The sequence below is a fragment of the Triticum aestivum genome, chromosome 6D, assembly GCF_018294505.1.
Source record: "Triticum aestivum cultivar Chinese Spring chromosome 6D, IWGSC CS RefSeq v2.1, whole genome shotgun sequence".
NCBI lineage: Eukaryota > Viridiplantae > Streptophyta > Magnoliopsida > Poales > Poaceae > Triticum > Triticum aestivum.
In genome coordinates, this window is record NC_057811.1 from 79,748,780 (window position 1) to 79,760,233 (window position 11,454).

Consider the following 11,454-nt stretch of genomic DNA (forward strand, 5'->3'; position numbering starts at 1 on the left):
TGTTCCCCACTCCTAACTCTATCCGATCCAGAGGGAGGCACTGAAGTGATGGGAAGCTCCACCGCCGCCACTCACGCACTCTCTGCCATCACTGCCGTAGCCATCCACCATGGCCAATGGCGGGAGCTCCTCAGGCCAAGAAAAAGGTAATACCTATCACTACTGTTGCCGGAATCCTAGCCTAACCGATCTACAACATCTATCACACTGCAGACGGGCATTTAATGCACGAACACGGCTAATTACAAGTACACTTTGTGGGAAGTACAAATAATATGTAGGGAAATACAAGTTACGTCGGTCGAAACCTATCAATGTTGGATCTAGTTTCAAAGATATTGAAGTGAGCAACACAACAAGGAAAACGATTTGTAATTTTGACATTCGATAAAAAGGATATTTTAATTTGACCCATATTAATAGTTTAATACTGAAATTTGTAGTTTGAAATGCATGCTGAAATTAATACTCCCTCCTATTGATATTACCATCTAGATTTCTAGATACATCCGTTTGAACGACAAGTAATATAGATTAGAGGGAGTACAAAATTTGAGTCCAACATAAGTTTGGTGTCACACGGAATAATTTAGCCGTGTCTTGTAGTACGAGTATTTGCTCGCTTGGTCTTTTTTTTCACGTACAGAAGTTCAAAAAATATCATGCATCGGAATTCATGGAGGAGGCTCTGAAAATCGCCTGTTAACATTACCAACACGTAGCCAACCAAGCTCTGGTTGGATGATTAGATGGACAACGATATCCCCAACCCACAAGGGTTCATATCCTGGTGCTCGCATTTATTCATAGATTTATTTTAGGAATCTCAGCGATGCGCGTTCAGTGAGAGGAGGCATTCCCGTCAACTATGAGGCGCTTTGATGATTTCACCAATCTTAAGATGATATGCCGGCTTAGTCTCTCGAAGAAGCTCATAGAACTAGGGTGTGCATGTGTGTTCATAGGAATGAGTGTATGCGTGTGTATATATGTGAGCGCATGTGCCTTTACTGTGTTAAAAAAAACATTACCAACACGTCGACCCATGGTGTTTTACTTAAAGCTCGAAAATTTGGACGCTGTGTTGGCAACTGAGAAGGCATTTCCTCCTGGCTCCAGAGATGGGGGTCGATCGTAGCATCGATGCCCAGCCTGAGGCTGATTCACACGGAAAGAAGCGGCTAGTCTGGAGCTGGAGGGTTCCTGTCCAAAGCATCCAGTTCTTGCATGCGTTGGCCGTCTCCGGCTGCAAGCAAAGCAAGCAAGCTGCGCCAGTCCAAGCAAGGAATCGAGCGCCCGAGTTCCATCTGTTTGTTTTGTTGCCTTATAAATTGAGGTGCACACCATAATAAACTACACGACCAGGATAAGCGATTACTGTATCCTATCGCTCGCCGTTGCGCGGTGCCGTGCGTACGTAGCAACATGAGGGCGCTGAGGGATCGTGGAGACTGCGTCGTCTGCGCCGACTTGCCGAACTACCCTACCACCACTCAACACAGGTACCGTAAGTCATCGTCATCTCTACGTTGTCCACTTGCTTGCAGTCACACAAACTTTACCACTTGGCTGGGACATTTCAATTCACCCCTAGTAGCTCACGCACCTTGTTTATCAAGAAACACAACAATTTTTTTTTCATTTTGCGGGGTATCAAGAAACACAACTTGACCACTTGAGACATTGCAAGGATACACAACGGGAATGTTAGAAGTTTTGTAGTTTCAAATAACTATGGAAATGATGAATGGGGACATAGTGACATACTAGTTGAGAACTCGTAATAATTGTGTAAATGCAATGCACGTTCATATTAGACAAAATATTAATTGCATTGCACATTAATACTCCCTCTGTTCATAAATATATGATGTTTTAGATATTTCAATATGGACTACATACGAAATGAAATAAGTGAAGAAACACAATAAAAGTAGGTGTCTATATATAGGACAAATGTTTCCTACCACCTAGGGGTAGTTACCCTCATGTGAATTTTGTATGTATATCCGATTCACTGAAAAGTTAGATCTTGGATTTGTGAACGGAGGGAGTATAAATTGCAAGTTAATATTAAGTGGTAGGATATAATTAGGCATGATATTAATTAGTGAAGGTTGTTACATATGTTTTTAACGCTAAACCTCAGAGCGATGTAGACTGGGGGTAGATGCGGTCAAATGAGTGAGATTTGTTGGATCTCCGCAACTCGCACTTTTTATATTGGTATAGATATGGATGAACCAAAAGGGAAATCCATAAAAGCAACACAAGTTTTCCAAACATTAAAAGAACAAATTATAGGGAATGCTATGTTTGGAATGTAATATGCAAAGTTCGAACCAAATTTGGTTTAAGATATTAACAAAAGTAAAAAATAAAGTACTCCCTAATTATTTGAACTAAAATTAGATCATTTACAAAAAAAAGTTACGGTTTTGCATTGCTAATTTGACTTTGTTGTATCACTGCCTCATGGGTATCAAAGGAGCTATGCCCATTTTACATTGATTTAAGTTCTCAAATTACTATTAAAATGAACATGAGTTACACTACATTATTATGGACAATACTTACAGAAACGTGCGTTCTTCTACCTTTAAATGTATACTTATTCTGCCATATGTTCTTAAAATAAATAATAGTGTTAGGGTATAGATTTTTATTGCCTATGAATTACTAATCTTGCAATATAGTATTGACTGAAGCATGATTTGCATTCCATATTTCTAAAATATAATATTGATAATAATAGTAAAAATTTTGTTCAAAAATTAATAGAAGTAAAGTGTACAAAAATATTTCAATTGTGTCTTTCATATACACATAGATAATACATACATACAAATGAAAGTTGTCCAAATATATTCCTATCTGGATAAAACATCAAATAAAATTTACAATTTCAATTTTGACTAAAACATTTTGCTGGATTTATAATCTAAAATTTTGAAGCGTTACATAAAATTCAGAATTCCATCCTTAAACATATGAAACATAAATTAAAATTCTGATTAACATCACACCAAGCACTTCATTATTTATATTTATTTTCAGATTCAATAAATAAAAATTGTGGGTCTATTTTTCCAACAACAAGTCAGCTTTTTAAAAAAGAAATAACTTCTCTATAGTATCTTCCATTAATTTGGGTCTATAGCCATGATTGATGACTAATTAAGTTTAATATTTTTCTTGGTCAATCAGCTTGGAGGATGTTGGAAAGTTGTGGATGGAATGGGGGATCCATGGCTTGATACTTGTAAGCTTTGGCCTGCAAGTATTCCTCTTCTTCGCCGCAGGCCTACGCAGGCGTAGCACGTCGCGCATCCTCATGTCACTCCTATGGCTGGCCTACTTGTCGGCCGATTCTGTAGCCATTTTCATCCTAGGCCATCTTTCTGTCCATGCAAGCGGGCCACGCCACCAACTCCTTTTCTTGTGGGCACCCTTCGTGCTCCTTCACCTAGGCGGACAACAAACCATCACTGCCTTCTCCATGAAGGACAATGAGTTGTGGAGGCGCCACTTGTTGGGATTAGTCACCCAAGTAGTGGTGGCCGGCTATGTCGTAACCAGGCCGTCTTGGGCGGATAAGCGGCTCCTGGCTGCCATGGTGCTCATGTTCCTCTCTGGGTGCTTGAGGTATGGTGAGCGTAGCTTGTGCCTTTACAGAGCAAGCCCAACGAATCTCAAGGAATCTTCGTTGGATGTCTTGAGAAATTACGCAAAGCGGGATCGGGATCAGGAAGAAAATGATGACGGAGATGATGGAGATTTTATATCCCGTTTGTTTTCGCCCGACAATAGAAAATTGAATTATGAGAGTTATCAAGTCACAATTGATAGGATGCTTAAAGCCGATATGATGCGGCCTCCATCGCATGAATCTTTTGAGATCTCAACAAGTGCGGCCGCACTAGTATCAGAGACTCCACTCAGTACTTTAGCTACTACCAAATCTTTGCCTGGCGACATACAACACAGTATCCAAGAGCTCAAATTGAATGAAGATCGTTGCAGGGCCTATAATTACGTTGCCACACGACTCACTCATATATATGAACTCCTCTATACTAAAGCCCCACGTCATTCCATTCTCTTGGAGATTGTGTTCGGATGTGCCAGCATCGGAGTATTCTTACTTAAGAATATACCAATCCGATGCCCGACTTACTGTATCCCTTTCTGTACTGTATTTATCATCCTCTGTATTCCATTTGTCGCCCTCTATTATCTATTTTTTGTTCTTCTTTTTTTCCTACTTGTTCTCTTCCCAATTCTTTCAACCTCGGCAACACTGGTGCTCTTCATGGTTGCCAAAAAAAGCCAACTCTACAGTCAAGCCGATGTCATTGTGTCCTACATATTGCTCATAGGGGCCGTAAATCTAGAGGTGGCGTCCCTCTTCATCACCTTTGCATTGAGTCGAGAAGCTCCCCGTAGGATTCGAAGTGCAATATGGACTTTTGCCAAATATATTTATCCTGCATGGGGTACAAAACAGTGGTCTGAGATGCTAGGACAATACAACATGATCAACAGTGTTACCAAACAGCATGCTACATATATCAGGTCATTTGTTTCCCAGTGGATTGGTAAGCATCTAGGTGACGAGACAATAGCACACATCCCCATATATGATGACCTCAAGAAGTTTGTCCTTGACAAATTGTTGGAATTTGGAACAAAGCCCGAAGATTGGAACTTTGCCAGCTTTCGTGGACAATTAGCACTTCGAGACTTAAAGAGTAGGCATGGGATATTCTCATTTTTATTACCTGCAAGGTCCGAAACACATCTACACAAGAGCATCAATGATGTGGACTTCCCAACAACTGTGTTGATCTGGCACATCGCAACAGACATATTATACTTCAAAGACACCAACAACATCGATTCTTGTGAGCAAATGAAGACGATGAGCAGAGAGCTATCAAATTATATCATGTACCTTGTCTTCAAGTGCGGTGTGACGCTTACAAACACCACCCAACTCCAACATGATAATGCTCTTAGGGTTATGGAGGTCAATCGAGACCTAGGTGAGAAGGGTGCCATGAAGAAGGTGTTTCAAGCTAACCAACACCAGAAGTGGACATCAGAAACTCCCATTCCTCCACTGTTGCCTCGTGCATGTCAAGTGGCCCAGGAGCTCATTGACATCAGTGGAGAAGCTAAGCGCTGGGACCTTATCGCTGCGGTTTGGTTGGAGATGCTTTACTATGTCGCGCCTCGTTGCGGAGGTGCTTTCCATTCTGAGCATCTAGCTACTGGTGGGGAGTTCATCACACATGTCCTCCTCCTCATGCAACATCTAGGTCCTTTTGTAAAACCATGAGGTACATAGCTTCGCGGCGTTTGACTTATGATATGTATAATAAATACTAAGATCGGATATATGAAAATAACTAGTGGTCGGGGCCCGCCATTGCGGGCCTCCTGAGAGGAAGTTGGGACGCTGCCAGGTATGGACACACCCCTTCCACTTTCTTGTTTGTACCACAGGGTGTTATTTTCGTCACACTCAAAGTACATGTATGTTTAGTACTGGGACGTGCAAGTTCCTAGCTGGAAATTTAAGATAGAGCTGTGCAAAAACAACACACTCAGAGAATGTATTCTTAAGAGTTACGTGAACGATGATAGTTCACGGTGTTGTTTTTGTGATCATGATGAAACAATACAACACTTATGTCTTGAATGCCCACTTGCCAAGCTACTGTGGAGAACGATTCATTCAACATTAATCCTCCAGTCGATATTGCGTCGTTGATTGGGACGTGGTTAGCTGGGGTTGAACAGATTACTGCGGCTCATATTCGGATTGGAATATGTGTGCTATTATGGGCTATATGGAACTGCAGGAATGATATTATTTTTAACAGACAACACACTTTAACTTTCTTGCAGGTCATCTTCAGAGCTACAACTTGGATCCGTACGTGGTTCTTACTCACTCCTATGGACTCCAGGGAGCCTTTGGTTACTGGGTGCAACCAATGAGAGATGGTAGCTTGGATTATATTCAACCGGTTCGGATGGCTCTCGCATAACAGGATAGGAGTCTAGGGAGCTTATCCTTCATATTACCGTATCGGTTGCCTTTGTCAGCATGTAATTTTCCTTTTTTACTTTGCTCTGCTCCGTTTGCGAGCTGTAAGACTATTATGGCGATACTTTGTGGATTTTTAATAAAATGGTTGCATGCATTATCATGATGCAGAGGCCGGGGGCATATGCCTCCATTTCCAAAAAAAAACGTGAACGATGATAGTGGTTCAAAAGCAATGGATGGCACATGGCAGTGTATAAAAGTAAAGGCATGCTTCCTCGCGTCCTAAGGCAAACTTAAAATGTCTTACAGAGATAGAAATATACCCAGCCCCTGCAGCATGATCGTGGGCGGCCTGCTTGCTTGCATGGTACCTCGTGCACCTGTCAAATGTATGAAGATTAATTCAACTATAGAACATGTAAGAATTCCCTATGTGGTTAGATATAGGTAGAGAAGACTGTTGGCTTGATCAATATAATTAATCTATAGATATGACTGAACATGCAATAACCTCTACTGATTTGAGAACATGAGGTGACATGGATCGATTCAAGTAAGAGTTGGCTACGTAGCAAACTGGTCGGGTTAATTTGGGGAGGGATTCTCAGTTATTAGTATGAAATAGAGAACATAAAGAAATTAAGATCAACCTTCTGAACAAGAAGTTAAGGCAATATTTATGTATGAGATGGCTTGCTCTGTCGCCATGTCGGCTCTTGGCTCACGAGGTGTTGGTAAATAATCCCCTAGCTAGTTAGACTCCAACACACAACCATTAACTTACCCCTAGCTGATTAGACTCTGCACTAAAAAAAAGACATATCCCTGACATTTTGGGCCGGACAAATTTTTTTCTGTCATGCTTATGACACTTCTACGACGACAATTGTGACAAAACCCGGTATCATCATAGATGTGGTGGGCTCCTACTTCTATGACAAAAAATCATGACAGAAAATGGGCTTTTGTCCTAGGCGAGACACATCTGCATGACATTTCTTGGGCCGTCCATGACGGAAAAAATCATGGTAGAAAGCGAGACTGAGGAAAATATCGGGGAGTTCCCGGTTACGGTGGGTGGTCGGGGCCGAGCGATGCACTGTGGTTTGTGTGTTTCTCTTGTGTACGCGCATCTGTGCGAGGCGTTGGCTAACTGAACCCAAGTAATCGCACGTTACTGAACCCGAGCGATCGATCCCTTGGCTATTAACGGAACCCGAGCGATTCATTCGCTGCTGACTGAACCCGAGCGATTTCTTCGCTGCTGCTGCTAACTGAACCGAGCGATCGGTCACTGCTGCTGCTTATTGAAGCCGGTCGAGCCCCCATGCGAGACCTAGCCAGCCGATGTTGGGTTGCCTCTCGATCAACAGTGACCGTTGCTACCGTGCGCACGGTACGTAGAATGAGTCGAGACATTGTGAGTCGAGCCGGTTGGTTGGCTGTGGATGAACAGTTCCCGGTGGGGGTTGGATAAACAGGACCCCGTGGTGGTAGGCCGTTGCTGCTGGATGAACAGAACCCCCAGGAGGCCGCCGCACCCTAGCCGGTTGGGGGTGGATGAACAGGACCCTGTGGAGGCTCTATGAACAGTGGTCGGTGGAGGCTGGATGAACAGTAGCCCGTGGAGGCTGGAGCGAGGCAGTAGACGGTGGATGAACAGGGCCCCGTTTCAACCATAGGCGCTCCAACACAAGTCTATTTCCTCTGTTTTGCGGTACGCCACACCCATCCCGATCAATAGGACACCATTTCAACCGTAGGCACTCGAACAGAAGTCTGTTTCCTCTGTTTTGCGGAACGCCAATGTTGGGAAACATTCCATGGAAAACAAAAAAATTCTACGCATACGCAAGATCTATCCATGGAGATGCATAGCAACGAGAGGGAAGAATATGTCTACGTACCCTCGTAGACCGTAAGAGGAAGCGTTTAGCAACGCGGTTGATGTAGTTGTACTCTTCGCGATCCGATCACGATCCAACCGATCTAGTGCTTAACGGAAGGCACCTCCGAGTTTAGCACACGTGCGGCTCGATGACGTCTCCTCCTTCTTGATCCAGCAAGTGGGAGAGGAGAAATAGATGAGATTAAAACCCACACGACATCGTGGTGGTGATGGTGGTGGTGGAGCACCGACAGCGCTTCGCTAAGCGTCGCTGGGACGAGGCGGTGGAACTACAGATTAACTAGAGAGAGAGAGAGAGGGGCGCCAAGGGCTTGGTTTGCACTCTTGGGGTGCCCCCTCCCCTCTATATATAGGTGGAGGGGCGTGGGAAACAGCCCCTCCAAGCCCTGGGGCGCAGCTAAGGGGGAGAGGACTTCACTACTAGGGAAAACCCTAGTAGTAGCGCGAGTTTTGATGCTATCAGCAGCGCGGGTATCCGCGCTACTACTACGACGCTACAGCTAACAGTTAGTAGTAGCACGGTCTATACCCGCGCTACTACTATCGACTATATCAATAGCGCTTTTCTGGAACTCGCTACTATTAAGTAGTTGTAGCGCTTTTCTATCCTCGCGCTACTGCTGTATCTTTCATCATTTTTCCCTGCTTCCTACCCCGTTTCAATGAACTGCAATTTCACATATACCAGATAACATATAGTCATACAGTAGTTATACAATATCATAAAGCATTATAGGTACTCATATATAGTCAACATGCATCCTCACATGAATATAGCATATATGATAAGCAGTACTAGGTAGTCTTACAGCCACACATATATAGCAGTTCTACTAGGTATATATAGTCATACAGCCATACACACATATGTAGTTCTAGATGATATCGACGACGATCATCATCCTCAAGCCTGGGCAGTGGGTGTTCCTAATAGTAATTAGGATGGCCTGTCCAACACGAAGATTCTTGCCAACGAGGAATCTCTTCCACCCAACCGAGCTTAAGTGTGTGCGACCGTTCGTGTCCACGCCATAAGTAAAGGTGGTGATGGAGCCTCTTGTGGTAGGCGTATTCCAGCTGAGCCTTCTTCATCAGGCTCGATACCACAACTCATAGATAGGCTCTTTGGCAATTTCTGAATAATAAAACCATATCAATTAATAAGTAGCCTCGCACATACTCTTGCAAATATATTTCTACTAAGTATAGATTTCTACACTATCAAAAGACACAGTACCACACATTTCTACTAAGCATGAATTCTACAAATAAGTATGGATTATCTACACTATCACTAGTAGAAAACAGGGCTTTGGTTCGGCCAGAAAAGAGCATTAATCCCGGCTACATTACGAACCGAGACTAATGTGAGCATTAGTCCCGGTTCGAGCGGCTAGGGCACTGTATATGCATTAGTCCCGGTTCAAATGGGACCTTTAGTCCCGGTTGGTGCCACGAACCGGGACTAAAGGGTGCGATGCCCATTAGTACCGGTTCGTGGCACCAACCTGTACTAAAGGTTAGACCTTTAGTCCCGGTTCGAGCCACCAACCGGTACTAATGGGGTTTGAGGCATTAGTACCGGTTCATGGCACAAACCGGTACTAATGGGTTTTTTTTGAATTTTTGTTAAATCTGGTCAAACTATGGTCAAACTACTTATTCAAGAAGTATTAGTGTTACTAAATAATTATTCAAGAATATTAGTGTTACTAAATAATTATTTCAGTTTTTTGAATTTTGGTCAAATCTGGTCAAACTGTGGTCAAACAATGGTCAAACTAATTATTCAAGAAATATTAGTGTTACTAAATAATTATTTCATTTTTTTTGAATTTTGGTCAAATCTGGTCAAACTGTGGTCAAACTACTTATTCAAGAAATATTAGTGTTACTAAATAATTATTGTTTTTTAGAACAATAGTTTCAAACTCAAACAGTGAAATGTGCGACTTCATGCTCAAGCTAAATTCCTGAGGGTTAATAGGATTGACATCTTACTATTGTCAGGAAAACAACAAGTGCAGACTTGGAAACGAGGGAGAATAGAACCCGGAAGTTAAGCGTGCTCAGGCTGGAGTAGTGAGAGGATGGGTGACCGTCCGGGAAGTTAGATGATTTGGAATGATGAGAGGTGATTAGAGATTAGAGGTTAAATTGGGCAGTGATGAGGGGTGATTAGAGATTAGAGGTTAAAATAATTTAGAAATTTGAAAATCAAAAAAAAAATTAAAAAAAATTCAAAAAAAAATCATCTTTAGTCCCGGTTCCGGTTCCAGAACCGGGACTAAAGGCCCTTTTTCTACTAGTGTATTAATAGTTCCTTGGATTCTACACTAATAGCATGTCATCGGACTCTACACTAAAGCATATCATCGACAAGATTCCACACAGCATATTATTGCACTCTACACTAAGCATATCATCGGATAATTTGCATTGTAAGTATAACAATAAAGCATATATATATATATTATATATATATCATCATCAAATTAATACAGTTAGTATAACATACCATATCATGCCAATCAATCATGGTACTTGTCAGGCAGGTCACGAATGGCACCCCGACAAAGTCATCACGTGGCGGAATTATGTCCCATAGGTTGTGATATGTCTCCAACGTATCTATAATTTTTAATTGTTCCATGCTATTATATTATCAGTTTTGGATGTTTAATGGGCTTTAATATACCTTTTTATATTATTTTGGGACTAACCTATTAACCGAAGGCCTAGTGCAAATTGCTGTTTTTTTGCCTATTTCAGTGTTCCGCGGAAAAGGAATATCAAACGGAATCCAAACGGAATGAAACCTTTGCGAGGATTGTTTTTGGAACAAACGCAATCTAGGAGACTTGGAGTGGAGGTCAAGAAAGCCACGAGGCAGGAGGGCGCGCCCCCACCCTCGTGGGCCCCTCACAGCTCCACCGACCTACTTCTTTCGCCTATATATACTCTTATACCTTGAAACCTTCGGGGAGAGCCACAAAACACCTTTTCCACCGTCACAACCTTCTGTACCCGTGAGATCCTATCTTGGGGCCTTTTCCGGCGATCCGCCGGAGGGGGATTCGATCACGGAGGGCTTCTACATCAACACCATAGCCTCTCCGGTGATGAACTACAGACCTTCGGGTCCATAGTTATTAGCTAGATGGCTTCTTCTCTCTCTTTGGATCTCAATACAAAGTTCTCCTCGATCTTCTTGGAGATCTATTCGATGTAATACTTTTTGCGGTGTGTTTGCTGAGATCCGATGAATTGTCGGTTTATGAACTTGATTATCTATGAATATTATTTGCTTCTTCTCTGAATTCTTATATGCATGATTTGATATCTTTGCAAGTCTCTTCGTATTATCAGTTTAGTTTGGCCTACTAGATTGATCTTTCTTGCAATGGGAGAAGTGCTTAGCTTTGGGTTCAATCTTGTGGTGTCCTTTCCCAGTGACAGCAGGGGCAGCAAGGCACGTATTGTATTG

General features: G+C 42.5%; 1 protein-coding gene across 1 annotated transcript; it reads left to right on the forward strand.

Moving 5' to 3' along the window:
- Nucleotides 1-1,374: 1,374 nt before the first annotated feature.
- On the forward strand, nt 1,375-5,341 carry LOC123142461 (uncharacterized). The gene is made up of 2 exons (XM_044561365.1): nt 1,375-1,502; nt 3,208-5,341. Exons 1-2 carry the CDS (start codon nt 1,426-1,428, stop codon nt 5,339-5,341), a joined length of 2,211 nt encoding a protein of 736 aa, XP_044417300.1. The 5' UTR covers nt 1,375-1,425.
- Nucleotides 5,342-11,454: the final 6,113 nt, after the last annotated feature.